The sequence below is a fragment of the Pungitius pungitius genome, chromosome 16 (assembly GCF_949316345.1).
Source record: "Pungitius pungitius chromosome 16, fPunPun2.1, whole genome shotgun sequence".
NCBI classification, from domain to species: domain Eukaryota; kingdom Metazoa; phylum Chordata; class Actinopteri; order Perciformes; family Gasterosteidae; genus Pungitius; species Pungitius pungitius.
In genome coordinates, this window is record NC_084915.1 from 47501 (window position 1) to 73405 (window position 25905).

General features: G+C 42.0%; 2 protein-coding genes and 2 long non-coding RNA genes across 6 annotated transcripts in view; 3 read left to right on the top strand and 1 right to left on the bottom strand.

The window, feature by feature from the left end:
* LOC134102859 (acetyl-CoA acetyltransferase, mitochondrial) overlaps nucleotides 1-25905 on the bottom strand; it is a 410737-nt gene that overhangs the window by 21513 nt on the left and 363319 nt on the right. The gene's annotated exons all lie outside the window — the stretch shown is intronic.
* On the top strand, nucleotides 1126-2778 carry LOC119206508 (uncharacterized). Of its 2 annotated transcripts, XR_005118192.2 has the most exons (4): nucleotides 1126-1235; nucleotides 1494-1664; nucleotides 2024-2127; nucleotides 2718-2778. It is a non-coding gene; the product is annotated as an uncharacterized LOC119206508 (long non-coding RNA). The 2 variants fall into 2 exon arrangements; XR_009942546.1 differs by having other exon boundaries at nucleotides 1494-2127.
* Nucleotides 5946-6772, top strand: LOC134106106 (uncharacterized). Its single transcript, XR_009942525.1, has 4 exons — nucleotides 5946-6126; nucleotides 6312-6432; nucleotides 6536-6613; nucleotides 6716-6772. It is a non-coding gene; the product is annotated as an uncharacterized LOC134106106 (long non-coding RNA).
* LOC119199480 (uncharacterized) lies at nucleotides 7548-12105 on the top strand. Of its 2 annotated transcripts, XM_062558093.1 has the most exons (13): nucleotides 7548-7861; nucleotides 7997-8092; nucleotides 8185-8414; nucleotides 8743-8921; nucleotides 9008-9095; nucleotides 9256-9603; nucleotides 9686-9803; nucleotides 9879-9970; nucleotides 10330-10444; nucleotides 10902-10994; nucleotides 11084-11245; nucleotides 11329-11508; nucleotides 11603-12105. In XM_062558093.1, exons 1-13 carry the CDS (start codon nucleotides 7609-7611, stop codon nucleotides 11800-11802), a joined length of 2154 nt encoding a protein of 717 aa, XP_062414077.1. In that variant the 5' UTR covers nucleotides 7548-7608; the 3' UTR covers nucleotides 11803-12105. The 2 variants fall into 2 exon arrangements, with proteins under 2 accessions (XP_062414077.1, XP_062414078.1); XM_062558094.1 differs by having other exon boundaries at nucleotides 8185-8921.

A 25905-nucleotide genomic window follows, 5' to 3' on the forward strand; every position in this document is an offset into this window, starting at 1 on the left:
TCGTAGACTCGCACCCACATCCCCTGAGGAGATTCCTGTCCACGGGTTCACTTGGACTCCCAGGTACCTTACCTTCTCTTCAGGCCCTATCATGTGGATGGCCGTTCCATTTACCATCCACGGATCGCACCTGTTCACCTGGTACAACGTGTCCGCGCTCTTCTCAATCAGGAACCCGTGGCACTTACTGGGCTGGGCTCGCATTCCAGTAAGCTCGCAAAAGTCCTCAAGGATGCTCAAGTTGAACTTCATGCCTTTCCAAGAGCTACTCACTATGGCCAGGTCATCTGCAAAGGCCATCGCTGTAATGGACTTCCCTTCCGCAGAGAAGCCCCGACCCTCGCGTTCAAGTTGCTGGATTAGCGGATCCAACGCAAGGTTAAAGAGGAGAGGGGACATCGAGTCTCCCTGCTTCACTCCCACCTTCATGGCTATGCCGGAGGTGCTACCCTCCTGGCACAACACCTTGGTCTCACACCCTTCATAGGAGTCTCTGATCAACTCCACCATGTGTTGGTCCAGACCCTTCTGTTCCAGAACACTCAGGAGGTGCTCGTGGGAGACGGTATCGAAGGCCTTCGCAAAATCGATGAACACAACTGCGAGGGAGCACTTTCCTTGCTTGCTCAGGTTCATGCACCCATTCAGGAGCATGAGGTTTTCTGAGCAGCCCGGAGAGGAGATGAAGCCTCTCTGGCGCGGGTGGCTGGGACAGGCCACTGTCATCCTCTCCGTGAGGATCCGCGAGTAAAGTCTCAAGACCAAGGATGCAATAGTGATGGGTCGCCATTGACCAACATCACCATGTAGACTAACATCCCCAGTCTTCGGGATCAGTGTCGTTCTGCATTTCTTGAAGACCTTGGGAATCCCTGCTGTAACCAACCAGGTCGAATACATGTGAGCCAATTTAATCCCTTCAGGGTCCCATTCGGACAGGGTTAGGGTTAGGGTTAGGTTTAGAAGAGAAAAGCCCGACTGCCTAAGCAGAAGGGCATGCACGGGCACACTAAATCAAAATAATTCCTAACAACAATTATTTTGCAGGTTGTAGGTGGTTAAGAACTTTGTTTGTTAATTTAGTATTGGTTTAGGCCATGTGGATACATAGTTTTAAGTCTTTTTATCCACCAGGTTTCTTTGAAGAGGCGCTGTCCTTCTGTCCACCATGTGCCGGATTCCAGTACTGAAATCCTGAGGTTTCGTGGATCATGGTGTGAGAAGTGCTCATAAAGGTAGGTGTGTTTGTTTTGTTTGTGGATGTAGTAGAGGTGTTGTTTCAGTCTTGTCATGAGTGTGTTTTTAGTTTGCCCAATATACATCATCTTGCAGGTGTTACAGATTATCACGTAAACCAGATTTTTTGATTGCGGTTTCGTGACATGCCAGACCGGTGCTTCCAGGTGAGTGTGTGGGTTAATGATGAATGTTATACTTTTTAAGTATATGGAGGGTTCATTTTTATTGTGGTTGTTGTGATTTGAATTGCCTAGGGAGGCATGGATGAGGAGATCTTGGAGGTTTTTATTCCTCCTATTGGCCGAAATCACCCGGAAGTGGGTCAATGGCAGTACGTGGTCTTGGGTCTTCCTGAAGTTCCTTTTGACAGCGGAGATGAGGATCCTAGAGGCCGGGGAGAAGGTGGCCACAAAGGGGACCAGGTGGTGAGTAGACTTCTGTTCTGTTCTTTGAGTTTGGAACTGCTGGTTCACTTCTTTCGCGATGTTGCGGAGAAATGTACGGCTATATCCCCTGCGCAACAGCGCTTGGAAGAGTGTTTTAGTGGCCGACCGAACATCCAGCTCTGCTGCACAGATCCTGTGGAATCTGATCAGCTGCGATTTTACGATGCCTCGAAAAGTATGTTTCGGATGGTAACTGGATCTGTGCAGCAGGGCATGGGTGTCGGTCGGTTTGAAGTAAACCCTAGTTCCAAGTCTGTGTCTCCCCTTGTCCCCTGGAATGATGTAAACTTCTGTGTCTAGAAACTCTATTTTTTCTGTTTGTAGATTGTATTTGACAGAGATGGAGGGATGGTGATTATTGAGAATGGAAATGAATGTCTCAAAGTCCTCCACTGAATGTTCCCAGATACCAAAGATGTCGTCCAGGTACCTGGCATAGAAGGTGGGTTTATGAATACATTTAGTGAAAACCGTTTGTTCCCAGTCGGCCATGTAAATATTTGCATACGCTGGTGCGAATTTCTTCCCCATGGCCGTGCCATGTACCTGGAGAAACCACCGATGGTTAAATTGGAAGTCATTTTTGGTAAGTCCCAATTCAAGTAGTTGGAGGAGGGCTTCATCTGGCCTGGTGGGGTCCGGGAATTTGCAAAAAATGTCTCTGACTGCTTTGAGGCCCAAGGTGGTTTCGATGTTGGTGTACAGCGAGTCAATATCAATAGAAAAAAGGCGGCTTGTAGGGGTGATATTGCATGACTGGATTTTCTGGACAAAGTCATATGTGTCTTTTATGTAGCTGGGATGTTTTTGAGAGAGGGGGTTCAAATATGAGTCGATGTATTGTGCAATGCGGTGAGATTCACTTCCACAGTCTGATACAATGGGTCGCCCAGGTGGTATTGTGAAGGGGACAGTCCATGTTTCTGGATCCTTGTGTATCTTTGGTAAAAGATAGAAGATTCGGGGACGTGGGGGATCCTCACCGGCTAGAAACTGTTTTTGTTTTGCTGTAATTTTCTTTGTTCTCCACAGGTCCTCCACAATTTCCCGGATTTGAATCTGGGTCTGGAGTTGTAGAGGTTGTGCCAGAGGTAAGTAGTGGGCCGTTGCAAAAAATGTCTCTGACTGCTTTGAGGCCCAAGGTGGTTTCGATGTTGGTGTACAGCGAGTCAATATCAATAGAAAAAAGGCGGCTTGTAGGGGTGATATTGCATGACTGGATTTTCTGGACAAAGTCATATGTGTCTTTTATGTAGCTGGGATGTTTTTGAGAGAGGGGGTTCAAATATGAGTCGATGTATTGTGCAATGCGGTGAGATTCACTTCCACAGTCTGATACAATGGGTCGCCCAGGTGGTATTGTGAAGGGGACAGTAGGGTTAGGGTTTTCACTCTCAAAATGTACCATTTGTAATGGTCTAGGGCGCTAATGTCCGTGCAGTGGTATGGATTCGTTTGCCCCTGTTCAGTGTACGACAAACGGCATAATGTCAGCTCCGTGTCCCGGACATGGAGCTGGAGCCAATGTACGGTGAATGGCAGAGCGTCAGCTCTGTGTCCCAGGCCATAGAGCTGAAGCCAATGTATGGCATATGGCAGGGTGTAATCGCGCCCAGGGATTCACAAACATTCCGTCAATTCCTTTACGTTTGCTTTAAGCTTACAAATGAGCCGTGGGTGAAAATCAGCAAACTGTAAAATTACGCCTCTGCCCCCCCCAAAAAGCTCAAAATGTGACCCAATAAGGGTTCGGGTGGTGGGGCAGTGGGCCGTGTGATGCCTGGGCACTTGCTCTGGAGGCCTCTGTTTCTAAAAATTGAGTTTCATGAAATGGGCGCAGGGTGGCCCCTGGGGTCCGCCTTAAAGCACCCAAAGTCGGAACAATAAGCAAAGACCCAGAGGCCCTCTGGGCTTCTGGCCTTATATTACGATTCTGACTTAGTTTCTGAGGGGCCAAAAAATGAAGCCCAGAAAATTCCCCCCATTGTCCGATTTTTTGCCCCATTCTCCGATTTTTACTTAGTCTCTGGAGCACATGCTCCCTTATTCTCCGAATTTTTGCCCAGGATCTTCTGGGTTTCTGCCTATATTACGAATTTTACTTAGTCTCCGGAACTCATGCTCCGTATTGTCCGATTTTCTGCCCTCTTTCTCTGGGTATCTGCCTATATTACGAATTTTACTTAGTCTCCGGAACTCATGCTCCGTATTGTCCGATTTTCTGCCCTCTTTCTCTGGGTCTCTGCCTATTTTACGATTTTTACTTAGTCTCCGGAACTCATGCTCCTTATTCTCCACGATTTTCTGCCCTCTTTCTCTGGGTATCTGCCTATATTACGATTTTTACGTAGTCTCCGGAACTCATGCTCCTTATTCTCCGATTTATTTCCCAGGATCTTCTGGGTTTCTGCCTATATTACGAATTTTACTTGGTCTCCGGAACTCATGCTCCGTATTGTCCGATTTTATGCCCTCTTTCTCTGGGTCTCTGCTCACTTTACGATTTTTACCTAGTCTCCACGGATCATTGTCTGCATTTTACTTTTGTTCACCCTTTCCAACGCTTTAAGCGGACACTCGCCCGACACCTTTCCCTATTATCCGAATTTCCCACCTGCTTTCAGCCACTCATTGTTCGACTCAACACCCTCATATTCACTTGCCTGCATCCCTTATTGTCCGAATTTTACTTTGAATTAAATAATTAAAACACTTTGAAAAAACAACTAAACACTTTGAAATTAACCACTAAAGAAATAGGAAAATGCAACTAAACACTTTGAAATTAACCACTAAACAAATAGAAATAAACCACTAAACACTTTGATTTAAACCACTAACACTCTGAAATAAACCACTAAAGAAATAGAAATATACAACCAAACACTTTGAAATTAACCACTAAACACTCTGAAATAGACCACTAAAGAAATAGGAAAATGCTACTAAACACTTTGAAATTAACCACTAACACTCTGAAATAAACCACTAAAGAAATAGAACCATACAACTAAACACTTTGAAATTAACCACTAACACTCGTGTGGGATCCGGCCTATCTACACCGCATCTCGTGAAGCTCCCCGCCTGAGCCATGCCCAGTGAAGGACCACCCAAGTCGGACTCTCACCTTGCCCCCCTCCAAACCCACGGCCCAGCTCCTACCAACCCAGTCTCCAAAAAAAGCGTGAAATAGCTACGTTGGTCCACCGTGATAAACGTAGTCATGTTACGTTTCCCCTCAAAATAACGTAACTATGTTACGTTATTTTGGCCCATTCATTTACATTGCTTTGCAAATAGGTCACGTGACTATCAAGTTTCCCGTTAGTGAAAAGAAAAACATGGCGGACGGTCAGCATAATCTCCGTGAAAAACACAATATTTTAAGAAAGCATCAGCATTTGTATGCATTTCGATGGCATTTCTAGCGAGAAGTATGCGTTATTCTTTCATAATCTTCTATCAGAGACTGTAGAAGACCTTCCGTTTATTCGTTTCTGCGAAGATTTGAGTGTCTCTTTGGGAAAGCGTGGGAATGCAACGTTTGTTTCTGCGGTCATTTTTTTTCAGCATTAAAGGCACTAATCGCCAACACAAAGCACTCAAATCACATTATGACTTTTCAAACATAAATTGGCATATTTTTATGAGTTTTCATTGAAAGAATGCATACTTTCCGGGGGCTTGAATGCTGAACGCTTTAGCGCATGTGTGTCTCTTTCAAAACCTTCCCTTCCGTTTCAGGCTACGATTTCATGGTTACGTTGCGGTGGTTGCTATGGACGCTGGAATTGCTGCTCGGACACCTAGTTCAGTGATGCTTAACCCGGGTTCGATCGGTTAAGTCACTCTCAGGGGTTCAGCAGACACACACTCCGGTCAAGTGGTCCACGACTTCAAAAATAATGTATATAGTAAAAGTGATAGACGGGCTTTTCGATGGTGGATGGCGGAAACGGTACTCTTTTAAGGGAGATAAGCCCCGCCCCTCTCAGGCGCGAATGTGTGCGTGTGTTTGTGTGTGTGTGCGCGCGCACGCGCGAGGTTCGGTGAATGCGCTGATGAAGCTCGCTGCCTCATTATGTAATGATTTTATTTGAATAATCCTCCTGGCTGTTGTTTGTTTGTTTGTTTGTTTGCTTCTTTGTACGTAAATATCTGCCTTTGTACCAAATACTCTGCCAATAAAGGTTGATTAGAATAAAACAAACAAAAAATACATTTACATTGTCAGACGCACTGGTCACGTGAACGGTCACATTTAAATAAAGTTGCAAGAAGAAGAAGAAACAGAAGAAGAAGAAGAAGAAGAAGAAAAAAGATGGAGGAGGAGGAGGATAGGAAGAAAAAGAAAAACATGAGGAAGAGTCGTGTAAGGATCGTAGACGACAAGAAAGATCAGCTATTTCTTGCCGACCTGTTTTTAGAAGAATATAAGGTACGAAGAATATATTCTGAGAAATGTAGAGTGCCGAGATATTTTTTCCTAATTTGCACCTTCGCCCTTGGTAGCGTCGTTTAATATAGTCACTTGAAACGTATAGTTATTTCTGAGAAGTAGTGTGTATGGAACGTTTTTTTTTACTGTTGCCTGATATTAAAGAGTTTGTGTTTCACGTCAAGCAAAGAAAAGAGTCAGCTTCAAGCCACCAAAAAGGTGTTTGGCTTGAAGAAGATGAAGACGGCCAACCTCTCCCAAAAAGACGTAGGACTGGGGAGAAACGGAAACGGGGACCCGCCACTGGTTCGTGGTCTTCAAGCTTATAGCTAGCTTATAATTATTTATTTATTTTAATGAACTAAATTATTAATTCTAATTATTCTAATTATCTTTATACTGTTGGCAGTGACGTCTGGGAGCGCAGAACCTTCCTGTTCGTCGACATATGGACAAAAGGCAGAGACAGAGACCAGCCAAAACTTAGGTTACTTTTCTTATTCTCTCTTCTCGTGTTTTTGTTTTCTTGTTGTTGTGTTTAGCTACATTTAACCTTACTTTACAGCTAATTTTCTCCTTTGTCTTTTAGACTCCCTTATCCAAGAAGTTCAAGACCTCTTGGAATGTCCTGTTGAAGAACCTGTCTGTTACGTCTCCCTTAGTCTAGGTGTAAGGGAGCGCAACCCCTGCAAACATGAGCCCTGATGAACGCGGCGACCAGAGGTATGGGGTCGTGGTGTGAGTGACGACTACAGACACACAGACAAACGGTGTAAACAAAATAGGAGGTTTATTCTCTCCTTAAAAGGAAAAACCAAACAAATGTTCAGGGGAAAAGGGGCTGGGCGAGACCAAAGCAAAGAAACAAGCAAAAAGGGTGAACACTTCCCTAACTAACTTAAATCCCCCCCCCCTTTACTCTACCTCGGGCACGGATGAGGCCCGCTAACCAAAAGTACAGGGAGTGGTCCGCCCAGGTCTTGCCTAGTGTATCTAGACAGGCAGTCAGCTACGGGTGGTGTATACCCATGGGTCTCTTCCCTAACAATATCCCCTTTCCCCTCCCCTTGCAACACAGGAAGAAAAAATGTTTAACTCAAATAACAAACGGTATACAAAACAAATGTAACATACACACTAAACCAAAGAGCCCACGCTCTGAGGCTACCTTTTTTAACAAACAAAAACTCTCTCTCTCTCTCTCTCTCTCTCTGAACAAGATACTCACAAACCCCAACGACGGAAATAAACACAGAACCATGAGAGAGGACACCAGCGAGCCACCAGAATCGCTCTGCCATCAGTCGTATCCAATCGGCTGCACCTTGGTTGAAGGGTAGCCATCTTGCCTGCAGATTTCCTGTACATGGAGAGACAGGACACAAACCAACACAGACACCCCCAAAACGTAACACTGTCTCATCCCAGTGGAAGGAAAGGCAACGTTTAACCTTTGAAAAGTGGAGTACGTTAAGGCCCTTTATGGTTAACCAGATGTTATCATCACAGAGGCCTAAACAGGGACTATGCCAACACTGTGGACAAAAGCTTGCAGTAGTGACATGCAGAGATTGTTTGCCAAGACCACTTTACTGCACTGCGTGTGATATTGCAATACATGAGTCTATGGTACTCCATAACAGAACTTCTATGATAGAGGGTTTTTTTAGGCCATTGTCACCTTCCACATACATCAAGGAAGACGAGGGAGGAAAATTCTCCTACCATGAAAAAGGTAACCAATTAATCACTATGTGAGCTATTTTGTAATTAAAATGTGTTAAATTCAATATTAACCTATATCACACTAAAAAAACACCCTTATTTTCCAATTATTTATTATGTGAAATGTTCTTATTTTATTCTGTAGAGTGTTACTTACCAATCAGGCTTCCTCACTGCGATTGTTCCTATGGACAAACAAGTGTTTCTCCAGGAAAGCAAGTAATTTTGATTGGAATGAACGGTAAGGATTTTCCAAACTAGTCTTTTAATACAGTATTGACCTTTTTATATTCCTTGTATATTGGAGTAACTTATTTTTATTTTGATATTCAGGTCGTTACAATCTGTCCCTTCCATGTGTCAGCTGCCCCTGCGGAAAGTCCTGGTCACTGGACATAGGTGATCTCGTTGACAGTGGTTATTGGCCAGCCACAGCCAACTTTGACACTTTGTACACTGTGGATTTGTTCAGTACATTTGAGGATCTCAAGATCACTGCCCCAGGAATGTCACGGCAAGCTTTTGTTAGCATGCTAGAACACCGCACAAAAGTCTTTGGTCGGGTGAGTACAAGATGTTGTTGAAGAAAACAACCAAGATTGCTGAGATGGTGCAAGTTTATTGGAGTTGAATGCAGGGATGGGTCCCAGACAAAGTCAGAAAGGAAGGAACAAAGGGGTGACCCCTAGGTAGTATGATCAAGCAGGCAGAAAGATCAAGGTTCTAGTCAGCAGGGGAGCATACACCGGAGGAAACAACATTTGGCTAGGTATTGGCCAGACATGTAATGGCAAATGTCCCCTCGTATGTAATTTTTCTTTTTCAATGCGACGATTTTCAAATGTATTGATCTAATTTTATCATGGCCTTACTTTTACGTTTTCCTTTTAGAGCGGCCAGATATGTGGGGATACTATGCAGAAGGCATTTCTGGAATGGATCTATGCCAAATTTGAAGTGGAAAGGATGTCTCTGGTGCAGCATTTTCAGTGCCCTGCATGCACACCCTCCATGCTGGCTGTTGCAGTGGATGGGAACCGAAAACTTTACCGCTTTAAGAGCCAACCGGGGTGTGTAGTATTTTTTTCAAATTAAAATGGACAGTGCTATTGTAATAGTTATTTTAATCCTTTCTATTTATTTATTTATTTTTTAGACCGAATGGATTTTTTGATGGAGTGTTTCTGGCCAAGGATGCTGAAGTGTCCTCCTTTGTTGACTACATCCATGGGACAACCAAACATGTACATTTACATTTCTTTATTGTAACATTTTGATAAACACATGCAGTATACTTACAATTTGTATTTACTATGACAACCACATTGACATGTTACAGACATTCACTGTTAAATTAATTCAGTTTGAGTTCATCTATATATGTCTGCTTTCATCTCGTTTTAGAATCCTGCGAAAGCAAGATGTGGTGCAGGTCAATGGGTGGCAGCACGAGAGTCTGCGAGTAAGTCAGCAAGCAAATTGGATGAGGAAGGCGTGGAAGTTGCTGTCTGCCGTCACGGGGTCTTGCTCAAAGGACTGAATATGTTCCGTGGGGAAATATTTGCATACCCATTATATCTCCAGAAACAGTTGAATTCACAGACTGTGAAGTATTTTTGCTCAGATGTAGTGTGCAAATACTGGCCATATCTGGAGAGGGTGGTCCGTTTCTGCCCAGAGCTACAAGACCTGTTGAACATGCGCCCATTTCTTTCGATTATGCATGCTAAAGCGCATTCATGGACGTGTGAGGTAATTATTGACACATTGTTTTTATAAACCCCCCCACTCTTATGTTTTTTCAAAGTCTAACAATTCATTAAATGTTTTGTAGTTGAAGTGGGGAGGACGTAACCAGGAAGGAGCTGGTACAACCTTAGGAGAAGAAGTTGAACAAGTAAACAGTTTCCTTTCTCGAGCAGCCTTATGTTCTAAGTTCATGGCAAAAGCAGGTAAATATTTTTTCATCTAAATTATTTAATTTGTTTAGTGTCTGGTTTCTTGCCCTAATGTGCTTTTTTTTCAAGTTCGCACAGACATGCTTACCATCCAGGCAAGTGGCTGGAACAAGCGGAAGGCAGAACACCTTGACCGGACATTAGCAAAAAGATACATCAAGGTATGGACTATATTGACTTATAATGGAAAAACTATATATTCAAAGATAATCTTATTAAATTATACTCTACTCAGTATTGTTTTATATAATTATACAAAGTGTAACCTAGGGACACAGTGGGACTGGTAAGAGTTAAGGGAGAACAGACAGAATGTTTACTTAGACAACACCTGGTGTAAGCATGTTTTTGTCCTAGAACTGATAGAACCCTTTTTGTGCAAATAGGCAAACAAAAGCAAAATGGTAGGGTGAGAAGGATAATTCTTCTTAATAAGGAGTTGTTTGACAAACTTGTCACCAGTTTGTCTGACCAAAAACTTCCATGACACAGTTTTCTGTTTTTGGATTTGTTTTGACAGACTGTACAGAGGATTCCAGATGCATCAACAGATCTTAAACAACTTACCACCGAGTTGGCTATTCAGGAAGACACAGTACAGCAATGGGTGTGTGATGTTCAGCAGTGGACAACAGGTAGTATGGGGAGAGGAGTATTGTGCATTATGCCTATTTACAGAATATTCTCATCTAGACCCCACTAATTGGAAATAACATCAATTGAAAATGGTTTAAAGTATTTTGTTCCCATTGTAGCTCAAATGTACATTTCACCTTTTTTATATCTCTGTTTGATGCAGCTGCAACTGATTTTTTATTTATGATTTATATTTGTTTCTGACAATGTTACTTGTATTAAAGACATGTAGCTTCTGTCACTGAACACATTTACATCTGGAGATAATGTCAGGGTTAACTGAGCAAGTTTTGTCCTAATAGTTAACCACAATCAATGCAGGGGTTACTGAACCCAGATATTGCAATATATCTTGTAAACCTGCTTTGTGGTACACATTCTCATTATAGGTTTGGAGAAAATTGGTTTAATTGTCAACAGAGAGTGACATGAAGTAACTTTACTTGTCTTCACAAGGAGCAACTGTTCCAAATGACAGCCGACAGAATACTATTGAAGGACTCTATCTGAGCATCAAGCAGCGAAAGTTTCATCTCTATCGTCAGACAGGTGAGACCATAAAAGCTTTTTTAATTATTATTATTTATTACCCTGTAAATTTATTATTTTACACAATCATCTTTTGTTTCACCCTTCAGTTGGCAGTAAGCAGAGACATAAATTGAGGAAAAAGATTGCGGCAGAAAAGATAGCTTTGGACGAGGCCATTGCTGACTACAACACTGTTGTGGGGGATGCTGACAAACTCCCTCCTCCTGACGAGCTCTTGGTCAAAGAAAACTTCTCCTGGCCATGGCAATGTAAGTAGGATACTTAGTGTGTAAAATTGCCCATGCACAAACCTTTCTATAATTGCTAACATGTTTGATGGTATGAACTGCAGGTCACAGTGATATGATCGAGAAAAAAAAAGTCTATGACAAAGTAATGCTGCTGGATAGACTTAAGGAAGAAGCCGTAATTGTGGTTCAGGAAATTAAGCAGCACTGGGAGTACATGCGGAGCATGGCTAGAAAGATTGAAGATCTTTCCTCCCAGCTCTCTGAAGGAATCACAGGTCAAAGTATGTATATATGCTTCTGTGTCTTATTCTTGTCTGATGATAATGATAATAAAGCTAACTAATTATTTAAATGTTTGATGTCAAACAATCTCAGGCAGCACTGAAGCATTGACAGAGAGTGGACGTGAGGGACTACTCTGCATATTAAAAAGAAGACTGTGTGAAGTTCAAGCACAGCAGACTTCAGCACGCGCAACATATCTGCATATCCTGGGACAACACATGGTGTCTTTGGATGACTCTTCCTCTGAGGAAGAAAACTTGGATAGTAGCTCGTCAACAGATGAAGACTAATGGGAGCCATCGTTGGGCTCATTCTGGAGAACACTGCAGTCTGACGCTGTACCTGCAGAGTCCACACCAACGTGCTCTCCATTGTAAATGTCTGCAATTGTTATATGGTTTGTGCATACTGTGTGTTCCTATATAAAATAAATGACTTTAATTTCCACTATTGTGACATTTTCTTGCACTACATTACATTATTTAACCTGTAAAGATAAACTGTACATTTAATGCACAGTATAGAATACACAGTTACAGATGTTTGAGAGTCACCCTTCTTAATCTGAATTATGTGTAATAACAGGATGGCTGTTTCGCCTTCTTATAGAATAGAAAAATACTTTATTCATCCCCCGGTGGGGAAAATTCAAATTAGTAGAGTAGCTTAAAAAGTAAATATATAAATATTTACAATGATTATATACTATCAACAATAATATCAATGACTAAATAAATTAGAGAAGAACATGTCAGCAGTCACTGTTAAAAACCCTCATGGCTGTGGGGACAAAGGACCTCCTGAACCTCTCAGGCCTACAGTGCAGAGAGATGAGCCTCTCACTGTAGCTGGTCCTCTGACCCGCCAGGATGTTGTGGAGGGGATGTTTATTATTATCCATAACAATATAATTTCCTTTTCATCTGTTTCTCCACCACAGCACTGAGAGAGTCTAGTCTTCTGCCTACAACAGAACTGGCCTTTTTCACCACTTTGTCCAGGCGCCTATAGTTTTTATCTGTAGCGCCACTCCCCCAGCAGACAACAGCATAGAGTAGTGCACTCTCTAGGGTTAGGGTTAGGGGTTAAGTCCAGGCCCTCACATCCTGGTGTCAGAACAATCACTTCAACAACAAGATAAAGGAGCTTATCAAAGACTTAATAAAACACAGAGGCACAATACATGTCTGGTGATCACCGGAAGTGAAACAGGTGGGGAGTTTCACCTACATAAGTGATCATCTCTCAGGGGACCTGACCTGGGAGGTGACCACCAGAGAAGTGGTGAAGAAGGCCCAGCAGAGACTCTTCCCACAGTGGACCCTCGGAAAAACCTGGCTCCAACAGATTCCTCACCAACTTCTATCAGTGCACCATATAAAGTGATCTGGGCTATGGATGCATGTGGGGTTTTGCAGCTGTACCTTAGAGGAGAGAAAGGACAGGCACTAATTAAGGGTGCATCTAAGATCATTGGTGTCCCTTTTCCATCTCTGGAACGAATCTACTCTGCCCGGCTGAGAAACTAAGATGTAAGATGAGGTCTCACTGTTCACACCCTGGGCAATGTCGTTTTAGCACACTCCCCTCTGGCAGACAGGGTCATGAGGGCACGGAGAGAACGACTTCCCCCAAAGCTTTACATACATCCCCAACCCTAACCCACATCCACGTGTTTATTTTACTTTATTTTGTATGCTGCTCTTTACTTTATATGCTACTATCCAGAATCAGTATCACTTTTATTGCCAGGTATGTGAACACACAGAAATAACTCTCTCTCAGCCTTAGCTACAGAGAGAGTTAAGTGAAACCAAAGTAAAAAAATATTTCTGTGTGATATATGATATATAAAAATATGTATATGTGTATATATTTACCTATTCAGCTTTATACATGTACATAGCTTTTGTTTAAGCTTTTGTTCATAATTTTTCTATATTATCTAAATTAATCTATCTATATGTATATATATATATATATATATATATATATATCTGGCTATCTGTGTTGGTGATTGGTTACAGATCACAGTAAGCCAATCAGAGGCAGAATAAGGCGGGTCGTGCACATATTGGCGCTAACTGTATGCACTCTTTACACGGCAGTGTAGCTGAAGCTGGACGGGTAATTAATATTTCATGTAGTCTGAATATATTTTTATTGAATATAATTACACGTGGCACGTGAGCACCTCGTTGTCACGTTTTTAATTAAGGAACGTCATGGGCCTCATCATCTAGCTAATCAAGCTAGCTAGCTCGCTAATAACAGCAGTTAGGCAGTTAGCAAGACGAAAGACACGTTTTTATTTAGTCGTCTTTTTAGGACCATTAAGAATGAATAACCTTCAAGAAAACATGGGGGTGCGTTTGTGAGTGTAGTGTAGAGAACAGGTTCCGACTTCAAAAGAAATCCTGTTAAATCTTTTTCTTCATTTTTTATAAATTAATTTGTTCTAGGAACAACCTGTTTACAGTTTTAAGTTTACCTGTAAACTGTATGATCCTTTTCTGCACTGTGTATTTGCATTTCTGTCTTAGAATAGGGGGTTGTAAATTAAGCTTTGCATGTTAATTTGTGCAATACTATCACTGTATTCATATCTCTTAATCAGTAATGTGCATTTTTAATCAACAATGTGCAATTTACACTAATTAACGTGCTATATAAACCCTATAACAACAGTCCATCCTTCCTCATGTAAGCAATCTACTGTTATTGTTGATTTTATATCTATATTGAGATAATATTGATATGGTATCTTATCTTAATTACATTGATAAGGCTGCTAAGAACAGGCCTCTGGTTGCTTAGATATAAATATTGCTTTATATTCCAGGTCAAAAATGCCAAGAGGGTCAACCACAACCAGCTGCACGAGCTGCAATGCAGGTATTCCTGTGGCTGCGAAGACGTGCAAGTCTTGCCAGGCGGTACAGCCAAAAAAGCAAAGACTTGCCAAAAGACTTGAGAAATTTCAAGCAAAAAAAGATGACTGGCTAAAAAAGCAGAAAAAGAATAGGACCATCTCACATGTTATGGATGAGGCATCAATTTTGGTATGTGTTGCATGTCTTTTTGTATGATTCATGCTTGTGAAAATTCTGTATGATATCTTAATTTATATTTTTAATACTTGAAAAGTTACATGCACTGGGGCACAAGGCCATCATTATGATCCGCAAACCAGGCAAAACGCCTGGCAACTGGTCCGGGAATATCCTGCACCCAAAGTGGCAGCTTTCTAACTACGCTGTGGAATGCCTCGACAGGATGAAGACCTTATATGAGGTGGTAGTTGACGGTAAGCCCATGAACTGTATCTGTGATACCTTTAATTGTCAACATATCCTAGTACTATAAAAACTGATCAGAATCAGAATCAGAATCTCATGAATACTTTATTAAAGCCTGATGATCAGACAGCTATTTTCATTTTCCACACTTACGGATAAAATCAATTTGTAGTCTGAGTCTAGGCTGTTATTTTATTATGTACCTCTCCAGTTATGTTCTATAATATGTAGTTGATAGTTAATACTTATTTTAACAAATTTAACGTTTTCCTGCATAAAAATGGTAATAGCACACACAGTACAACATTTACTTTCTCACTGAGAGCTATGAAATTTCACCACTGTTGCATCTGTTAGGTTTGTACGAAGAGCATCATTGTTGAGATGGAGAAGTTGAATTTGGATTGAGGTTGTGTTTTTCCTCAGTCACACCTAGTTTGAGATGATGTGTCGGTTGTGCAATAATCTCACCTTTTACTAACACGCAAAAAGATCTCTTCAGGTGGAGGAATATGAAAGTTCCTCCTTAGTGACAACCTCAGATGTATTTAGGGGCATATTTTAGATGACCCATATACATTAAAAGTACAAATTTGAGCAAGGGTCTTTATAAATACATACATACATACATTATTTGTAACTGCTTATGCTTATTAGATTGCAGGAGTTGCTGGGGCCCATCCCAGCTGTTAATGGATGAGGACAGGGTCCACGCTGGACAAGTTGCTGCTTTATTGCAGGGCTGAGACATAGAGACAGACAACCATTCATACCTACAGGCAGTTTAGGGTCACCAGTTAACCTAAGATGCATGTCTTTGGACTGTGACAGGAAACCAGAGTCCCCGGAGAAAATAGACGCAGACACGGGGAGGACTTTCTAAATACCAGTTGCAGGTAATATAGGGTCTGCTACTATTGAAAAATAAATTAACCTTAATTGTGTTTTGATTTCATTGAGGTTGGACTGACCAGCAGCCATCCACCATTCTCACCACCACCAGCCCCGCCATCCAGCCATCCCGCAGCCTCACCACCACCAGCCCCGCCATCCAGCCATCCCGCAGCCTCACCACCACCAGCCCCGCCATCCAGCCATCCCGCAGCCTCACCACCACCAGCCCCGCCATCCAGCCATCCCGCAGCCTCACCACCACCAGCCCCGCCATCCAGCCATCCCGCAGCCTCACCACCACCAGCCCCGCCATCCAGCCATCCCGCAGCCTCACCACCACCAGCCCCGCCATCCAGCCATCCCGCAGCCTCACCACCACCAGCCCCGCCATCCAGCCATCCCGCAGCCTCACCACCACCAGCCCCGCCATCCAGCCATCCCGCAGCCTCACCACCACCAGCCCCGCCATCCAGCCATCCCGCAGGTTCACCACCACCAGCCCCGCCATCCAGCCATCCCGCAGGTTCACCACCAGCCCCGCCGTCCAGCCATCCACCAGGACCCTCAGAGCCAGAGGTAGGCAATTAATTAAACATGAAGATTAATCAAATATTACTGCATATTAGTTATACTAATAACTAGTATGCAGATCAACTCAGTTATGTGGCCCTGTCATTTTTCTTATCCTTGTTTTTTGGACTAACAGTAACTATTAAGATCCCTGCAATCTGAATAATGCACTGAACTCAGTTTCTTGGTAATTTTTAGCATTTTAGTCCTTCATCCACTGTGTCTGACTTCATTTCTTTTTGTCAAAAGGATTGATATTAACATGCAAAACATTGTAACTGTATACTTTATTTTTCTCTTTTAGAATGCAGCCATAGGATGTCTGGTACAGAAACATTTTATCCAGTCAAGAGGGTCGTAAACCACAAAAGGCTTAAGGTTTGTTTTCTCATAACATGAGATGAAATATCTGCCAAAGGGAAAGATACAGGAAATCTTTCCTGCCGCATGCCATCAAACTATACAATAAGTACTAAAATCACTAGTCATTACTTCTCTATATGCACTTTCTATATGCACATAGAAAGTGCATATAGAAAGTGCAAGTAATGACCAGTGATATTAGTGTGTGTGTGTATATACTGTATATATATATATATATATATATATATATATATATATATATATATACTAATAATACATTCACACACTGTTGAATATACTGCTTATTTGTACACATTTTGGTCGGATCCCATATTCTATACTTGAATGTTGTTTTCATATTACTGTTTTAAATGGTGAATTTCATATTTATACTAATACTTAATAATAGTTCTTTGTTTATCTAGGTTTTATTTTTCCTTTTACTTCATTGTCTACAGGTGAAAATGCTGATACTTCTATTTACTACAAACTCTTTTTTACAGAAGCACATGTTAACTTACTAATGGTTAATATGTTTTAATACTGTCTAGGGAAAAACAATGGAACTTATTGAGTGGGAGCCCTGTTCGATGTGGTATGCAATATGTCTCTTCATTCTATTCTATCGTCTCAAATATTAGCAAAGAAATAGCATTATTATTATTCTCATTATTGTTTTAACAGTTTAAAGGGTGAAGCATCAAAATAGTTTATGTGTACTCCTTAATCAAACTTTCATAATGATGTCAACTACAGTAATCAGGTTACTGAATTCATGTAAAAAAATTGACTCAAAACTGTTCTTCTCTATTGACATGTTTTTGAATTTTGTTCATTGCTGATATAATAACAAATCTTTTTCACAGTGGGAAGACCTGGCCCCTCGAGTGGGTAGCCAAGGAAGACACCAAGTCTTAAATGACATAGATATATTTTTTTATGTTCATATGTCTTGTTATGTTCAAAACAACAAATAAAGTTCAAACACTAAAACCTCAAACCCTTACCTAATATGTATTGTCCCAGTTGAGTTTCCGTACTGTGCCTGACCCGCTTGTGCATGCGGCATAGAGTTATGATGCAGGTATATCTTAATATCCTTTTTTTTTTTTTCATAGTTCCTTTTAATTGTTTCATAGTATCCGGAATTAGATGTACGACCCCTCGTTAACGTTTACAGTAAATAACATAAATGACAAATACGACAATGACTCAGACAATATGAAACTTGGTAGCATTATTGCATATTGCATTTTCCACGGAAAAATTTCATTTTTTTTTTTTTTAAACCTGACTTCCTCATGTTTCTTCTTCTTCTTCTTGCAACTTTATTTAAATGTGACCGTTCACGTGACCAGTGCGTCTGACACTGTAAATGTATTTTTTGTTTGTTTTATTCTAATCAACCTTTATTGGCAGAGTATTTGGTACAAAGGCAGATATTTACGTACAAAGAAGCAAACAAACAAACAAACAAACAAACAAACAACAGCCAGGAGGATTATTCAAATAAAATCATTACATAATGAGGCAGCGAGCTTCATCAGCGCATTCACCGAACCTCGCGCGTGCGCGCGCACACACACACAAACACACGCACACATTCGCGCCTGAGAGGGGCGGGGCTTATCTCCCTTAAAAGAGTACCGTTTCCGCCATCCACCATCGAAAAGCCCGTCTATCACTTTTACTATATACATTATTTTTGAAGTCGTGGACCACTTGACCGGAGTGTGTGTCTGCTGAACCCCTGAGAGTGACTTAACCGATCGAACCCGGGTTAAGCATCACTGAACTAGGTGTCCAAGCAGCAATTCCAGCGTCCATAGCAACCACCGCAACGTAACCATGAAATCGTAGCCTGAAACGGAAGGGAAGGTTTTGAAAGAGACACACATGCGCTAAAGCGTTCAGCATTCAAGCCCCCGGAAAGTATGCATTCTTTCAATGAAAACTCATAAAAATATGCCAATTTATGTTTGAAAAGTCATAATGTGATTTGAGTGCTTTGTGTTGGCGATTAGTGCCTTTAATGCTGAAAAAAAATGACCGCAGAAACAAACGTTGCATTCCCACGCTTTCCCAAAGAGACACTCAAATCTTCGCAGAAACGAATAAACGGAAGGTCTTCTACAGTCTCTGATAGAAGATTATGAAAGAATAACGCATACTTCTCGCTAGAAATGCCATCGAAATGCATACAAATGCTGATGCTTTCTTAAAATATTGTGTTTTTCACGGAGATTATGCTGACCGTCCGCCATGTTTTTCTTTTCACTAACGGGAAACTTGATAGTCACGTGACCTATTTGCAAAGCAATGTAAATGAATGGGCCAAAATAACGTAACATAGTTACGTTATTTTGAGGGGAAACGTAACATGACTACGTTTATCACGGTGGACCAACGTAGCTATTTCACGCTTTTTTTGGAGACTGGGTTGGTAGGAGCTGGGCCGTGGGTTTGGAGGGGGGCAAGGTGAGAGTCCGACTTGGGTGGTCCTTCACTGGGCATGGCTCAGGCGGGGAGCTTCACGAGATGCGGTGTAGATAGGCCGGATCCCACACGAGTGTTAGTGGTTAATTTCAAAGTGTTTAGTTGTATGGTTCTATTTCTTTAGTGGTTTATTTCAGAGTGTTAGTGGTTAATTTCAAAGTGTTTAGTAGCATTTTCCTATTTCTTTAGTGGTCTATTTCAGAGTGTTTAGTGGTTAATTTCAAAGTGTTTGGTTGTATATTTCTATTTCTTTAGTGGTTTATTTCAGAGTGTTAGTGGTTTAAATCAAAGTGTTTAGTTGTATTTTTCTATTTCTTTAGTGGTTTATTTCTATTTGTTTAGTGGTTAATTTCAAAGTGTTTAGTTGCATTTTCCTATTTCTTTAGTGGTTAATTTCAAAGTGTTTAGTTGTTTTTTCAAAGTGTTTTAATTATTTAATTCAAAGTAAAATTCGGACAATAAGGGATGCAGGCAAGTGAATATGAGGGTGTTGAGTCGAACAATGAGTGGCTGAAAGCAGGTGGGAAATTCGGATAATAGGGAAAAGTGTCGGGCGAGTGTCCGCTTAAAGCGTTGGAAAGGGTGAACAAAAGTAAAATGCAGACAATGATCCGTGGAGACTAGGTAAAAATCGTAAAGTGAGCAGAGACCCAGAGAAAGAGGGCAGAAAATCGGACAATACGGAGCATGAGTTCCGGAGACCAAGTAAAAATCGTAATATAGGCAGAAACCCAGAAGATCCTGGGAAATAAATCGGAGAATAAGGAGCATGAGTTCCGGAGACTAAGTAAAAATCGTAAAATAGGCAGATACCCAGAGAAAGAGGGCAGAAAATCGGACAATACGGAGCATGAGTTCCGGAGACCAAGTAAAATTCGGAGAATAAGCAGAGACCCAGAAGGTCCCGGGCAGAAAATCGGACAATAAGGAGCATGAGTTCCGGAGACCAAGTAAAATTCGGAGAATAAGCAGATACCCAGAGAAAGAGGGCCAAAAATCGGACAATAAGGAGCATGGGCTCCAGAGACTAAGTAAAATTCGGAGAATAAGCAGAGACCCAGAGAAAGAGGGCAGAAAATCGGACAATAAGGAGCATGTGCTCCAGAGACTAAGTGTTTAGTAGCATTTTCCTATTTCTTTAGTGGTTTATTTCAAAGTTTTTATTGGTTTAATTCAAAGTGTTTAGTTGTTTAATTCAAAGTGTTTAGTGGTTAATTTCAGAGTGTTTAGTTGTATTTTTCTATTTGTTTAGTGGTTTAATTCAAAGTGTTTTAGTGGTTTAAATCAAAGTGTTTATTAGCATTTTCCTATTTCTTTAGTGGTTTAATTCAAAGTGTGATAGTGGTTTAATTTTTAAAAATTCGGATAATGATCGGGAAATGTGTCGGGCGAGTGTTCGCTTAAAGCGTTGAAAATGGAGAAAAAGAGTAAAATGCAGACAATGATCCGTGGAGACCAAGTAAAATTCGGAGAATAAGCAGAGACCCAGAAGGTCCCGGGCAGAAAATCGGACAATAAGGAGCATGAGTTCCGGAGACTAAGTGTTTAGTAGCATTTTCCTATTTCTTTAGTGGTTTATTTCAAAGTTTTTATTGGTTTAATTCAAAGTGTTTAGTTGTTTATTCCTATTTCTTTAGTGGTTAATTTCAAAGTGTTTAGTTGTATTTTTCTATTTGTTTAGTGGTTTATTTCAAAGTTTTTATTGGTTTAATTCAAAGTGTTTAGTTGTTTAATTCAAAGTGTTTAGTGGTTAATTTCAGAGTGTTTAGTTGTATTTTCCTATTTCTTTAGTGGTTAATTTCAAAGTGTTTAGTTGTATTTTTCTATTTGTTTAGTGGTTAATTTCAAAGTGTTTAGTTGTTTTATTCAAAGTGTGATAGTGGTCTAATTTTTAAAAATTCGGATAATGATCGGGAAATGTGTCGGGCGAGTGTTCGCTTAAAGCGTTGAAAATGGAGAAAAAGAGTAAAATGCAGACAATGATCCGTGGAGACCAAGTAAAATTCGGAGAATAAGCAGAGACCCAGAAGGTCCCGGGCAGAAAATCGGACAATAAGGAGCATGAGTTCCGGAGACTAAGTAAAATTCGGAGAATAAGCAGATACCCAGAGAAAGAGGGCCAAAAATCGGACAATAAGGAGCATGGGCTCCAGAGACTAAGTAAAATTCGGAGAATAAGCAGAGACCCAGAGAAAGAGGGCAGAAAATCGGACAATAAGGAGCATGTGCTCCAGAGACTAAGTGTTTAGTAGCATTTTCCTATTTCTTTAGTGGTTTATTTCAAAGTTTTTATTGGTTTAATTCAAAGTGTTTAGTTGTTTATTTCAAAGTGTTTAGTGGTTTAATTCAAAGTGTTTAGTTGTTTAATTCAAAGTGTTTAGTGGTTAATTTCAGAGTGTTTAGTTGTATTTTTCTATTTGTTTAGTGGTTTAATTCAAAGTGTTTTAGTGGTTTAAATCAAAGTGTTTATTAGCATTTTCCTATTTCTTTAGTGGTTTAATTCAAAGTGTGATAGTGGTTTAATTTTTAAAAATTCGGATAATGATCGGGAAATGTGTCGGGCGAGTGTTCGCTTAAAGCGTTGAAAATGGAGAAAAAGAGTAAAATGCAGACAATGATCCGTGGAGACCAAGTAAAAATCGGAGAATAAGCAGAGACCCAGAGGCTCCTGGGCCGAAAATCGGACAATAAGGAGGATGTGCTCCAGGGACTAAGTAAAAATCGGAGAATAAGCAGAGACCCAGAGGATCCTGGGCCAAAAATCGGGCAATAAGGAGCATGTGCTCCAGAGACTAAGTAAAAATCGTAAAGTGAGCAGAAACCCAGAAGATCCTGGGCCAAAAATCGGAGAATAAGGAGCATTTGCTCCAGAGACTAAGTAAAAATCGTAAAGTGAGCAGAAACCCAGAAGATCCTGGGCCGAAAATCGGAGAATAAGGAGCATTTGCTCCAGAGACTAAGTAAAAATCGTAAAGTGAGCAGAAACCCAGAAGATCCTGGGCCGAAAATCGGAGAATAAGGAGCAGGTGCTCCAGAGACTAAGTCAAAATCGGAGAATAGGGCGAAAAATCGGGACAATGGGGGCAATTTTCTGGGCTACATTTTTTGCTCCGTCAGAAACTAAGTCAGAATCGTAATATAAGGCCAGAAGCCCAGAGGGTCTCTGGGTCTTTGCTTATTGTTCCGATTTTGGGTGCCCTAACCCTAACCCTAAGGGCCACCCTGCGCCCGTTTTCAGAAACCCAGTTTTTGAGAACAGAGGCCTCCAGAGGAGGAGGCCGGGCTTCACACGGTCCACTGCCCCCCCCCACCCGAACCTCATTGGGCCTAATTTCTAGCTTTTTGGGGGTGGCAGAAGGCTGATTTTACAGTTTTCTGATTTTCACCCACAGCTGATTTGTAAGCGGAGGCTCGCCGACAGCGGAGCCCGGCTTCGGGGGGACGCTTCCCGAGCTCCGCCCCCGTGGTTTTCTGACCGATCTGCAATCGAGACCCGCCTACCTGGGGCCCCCGCCAGCCGACCTCGGTCGGTGTCTGGGCGGACGGTTCCCAGGCTGCGTGTTCGCCTCTATGGCCGGGTGGGCCGTGCGAGGGTGTCAGTCTCCGGACTGCCCCCCGCCGCCCCCCGGTCGCCCCATTGGTAGCGAGACCAAGACGCCCCGTCTGTCCCAGCGGTCCTCCCACGGAGCGCGTCGGCACGCCAGTGAGCGGACCCCCGCGCGGGGGCCTCCGCCGTTCCCGAGCGTCTGGCTGGCGCGCGTCCGGACAACACAGCTTCTCGAACCCCAGTGTTATAGCCGGCTTCGGCCGGTGAGTAGAGCCGTTCGAGACAGGGCTGGGGCGCGGCCGGATGATGGTCGCCCCTCTCCTACCTCGCACCGCATGTTTGTGGAGAACCTGGTGCTAAATCACTTGCAGACGACCTGATTCTGGGTCAGGGTTTCGTACGTAGCAGAGCAGCTCCCTCGCTGCGATCTACTGAAAGTCAGCCCTCGATCCAAGCTTTTGTCGGCGCCGGGCGCGGGCCCCACCGACCCCCTTTACTTGGATTATTCTTGGATTACCTGGGGCGCGAGAGCGGGGGGCCAGGCGGGCCTAGGGTGCCTCTGGCGCGGGCCAGGGGCGGAGGCAGGTCCCCCTCTCCTGGATGGAGTTAAACACAGAACGAAAGTCAGCGAGAGGAGGGGGGGACCAGCCCGCCTTGGGTGCCTCTGGCGAGGGCCAGGGGCCGAGGCAGGTCCCCCTCTCCTGGATGGAGTTAAACACAGAACGAAAGTCAGCGAGAGGAGGGGGGGACCAGCCCGCCTTGGGTGCCTCTGGCGAGGGCCAGGGGCCGAGGCAGGTCCCCCTCTCCTGGATGGAGTTAAACACAGAACGAAAGTCAGCGAGAGGGGGGGACCAGCCCGCCTAGGGTGCCTCTGGCGCGGGCCAGGGGCCGAGGCAGGTCCCCCTCTCCTGGACGTTTATATTTTCAAAGTATTAAATATCACCTGGGGCACGTAGCTGTTGGAGGGCGGGTGTAGGGGGCTTAGTCCGAGGAAGGGTGCTTAAGTGTGGGGGCCCGGGACCGGCCGGAGAGGCTGGTGGTGCAGGGCTCCTGGACGTGTATATTTTCAAAGTATTAAATATCACCTGGGGCGCGGAGCTCTTGGAGGGCGGGTCTAGGGGGCTTAGTCCGAGGGGGGGTGCTTAAGTGTGGGGGCCCGGGACCGGCCGGAGAGGCTGGTGGTGCAGGGCTCCTGGGCGTGTATATTTTCAAAGTATTAAATATCACCTGGGGCGCGGAGCTCTTGGAGGGCGGGTCTAGGGGGCTTAGTCCGAGGGGGGGTGCTTAAGTGTGGGGGCCCGGGGACGGATGGAGAGCCTGGTAGTGTGGGTGTCCATGCGGAGCGTGTGGTGAAGAATCCGTTTTAGGGGGGCCTTATTGGGGCGTTGGTGGTAGGTGCTGGGCCGTGGGTTTGGAGGGGGGCAAGGTGAGAGTCCGACTTGGGTGGTCCTTCACTGGGCATGGCTCAGGCGGGGAGCTTCACGAGATGCGGTGTAGATAGGCCGGATCCCACACGAGTGTTAGTGGTTAATTTCAAAGTGTTTAGTTGTATGGTTCTATTTCTTTAGTGGTTTATTTCAGAGTGTTAGTGGTTTAAATCAAAGTGTTTAGTTGTATATTTCTATTTCTTTAGTGGTTTATTTCAGAGTGTTTAGTGGTTAATTTCAAAGTGTGTTAGTGGTTTAATTCAAAGTGTTTAGTTGTATTTTTCTATTTCTTTAGTTGTTTAATTCAAAGTGTTTAGTTGTTTAATTCAAAGTGTTTTAGTTGTTTTATTCAAAGTGTGATAGCGGTTTAATTTAAAAATTCGGATAATGATCGGGAAATGTGTCGGGCGAGTGTTCGCTTAAAGCGTTGAAAATGGAGAAAAAGAGATCCGTGGAGACCAAGTAAAAATCGGACAATAAGGAGCATGGGCTCCAGAGACTAAGTAAAATTCGGAGAATAAGCAGAGGTCCTGGGCAGAAAATCGGACAATAAGGAGCATGGGCTCCAGAGACTAAGTGTTTATTAGCATTTTCCTATTTCTTTAGTGGTTTATTTCAAAGTGTTTAGTTGTTTATTTCAAAGTGTTTAGTGGTTTAATTCAAAGTGTGTAGTTGCATTTTTCTATTTCTTTAGTGGTTTAAATCAAAGTGTTTAGTGGTTAATTTCAGCGTGTTTAGTGGTTAATTTCAGCGTGTTTAGTTGTTAATTTCAAAGTGTTTAGTTGTTAATTTCAAAGTGTTTAGTTGTTAATTTCAAAGTGTTTAGTTGTTTAATTCAAAGTGTTTAGTGGTTAATTTCAAAGTGTTTAGTGGTTAATTTCAAAGTGTTTAGTGGATATTTTCTAAGTAATTAGTGGTTAATTTCAAAGTGTTTAGTGGTTAATTTCAAAGTGTTCAGTTGTATTTTTCTAAGTGTTTAGTGGTTAATTTCAAAGTGTTTAGTTGTATTTTTCTAAGTGTTTAGTGGTTAATTTCAAAGTGTGTTAGTGGCTAATTTCAGAGTGTTTATTAGCATTTTCCTATTTCTTTAGTTGTTTAATTCAAAGTGTTTTAGTTGTTTTATTCAAAGTGTGATAGCGGTTTAATTTTTAAAAATTCGGATAATGATCGGGAAATGTGTCGGGCGAGTGTTCGCTTAAAGCGTTGAAAATGGAGAAAAAGAGATCCGTGGAGACCAAGTAAAAATCGGACAATAAGGAGCATGGGCTCCAGAGACTGTGTTTATTAGCATTTTCCTATTTCTTTAGTGGTTTATTTCAAAGTTTTTATTGGTTTAATTCAAAGTGTTTAGTTGTTTATTTCAAAGTGTTTAGTGGTTTAATTCAAAGTGTTTAGTTGTTTAATTCAAAGTGTTTAGTGGTTAATTTCAGAGTGTTTAGTTGTATTTTTCTATTTGTTTAGTGGTTTAATTCAAAGTGTTTTAGTGGTTTAAATCAAAGTGTTTATTAGCATTTTCCTATTTCTTTAGTGGTTTATTTCAAAGTGTTTAGTTGTTTAATTCAAAGTGTTTTAGTTGTTTAATTCAAAGTGTTTAGTTGTATTTTCCTATTTCTTTAGTGGTTAATTTCAAAGTGTTTAGTTGTATTTTTCTATTTGTTTAGTGGTTAATTTCAAAGTGTTTAGTTGTTTAATTCAAAGTGTTTAGTTGTATTTTCCTATTTCTTTAGTGGTTAATTTCAAAGTGTTTAGTTGTATTTTTCTATTTGTTTAGTGGTTAATTTCAAAGTGTTTAGTTGT

Excerpts from the sequence above, each read along its gene's own strand:
- LOC119199480 (XM_062558093.1), top strand. The coding sequence starts at position 7,609 with ATGGTTAACCAGATGTTATCATCACAGAGGCCTAAACAGGGACTATGC. Across the intron at positions 10,445-10,901 it reads TGTTCAGCAGTGGACAACAG|GAGCAACTGTTCCAAATGAC; the intron begins GTAGTATGGGGA and ends TGTCTTCACAAG. Across the intron at positions 11,246-11,328 it reads CTTCTCCTGGCCATGGCAAT|GTCACAGTGATATGATCGAG; the intron begins GTAAGTAGGATA and ends TATGAACTGCAG.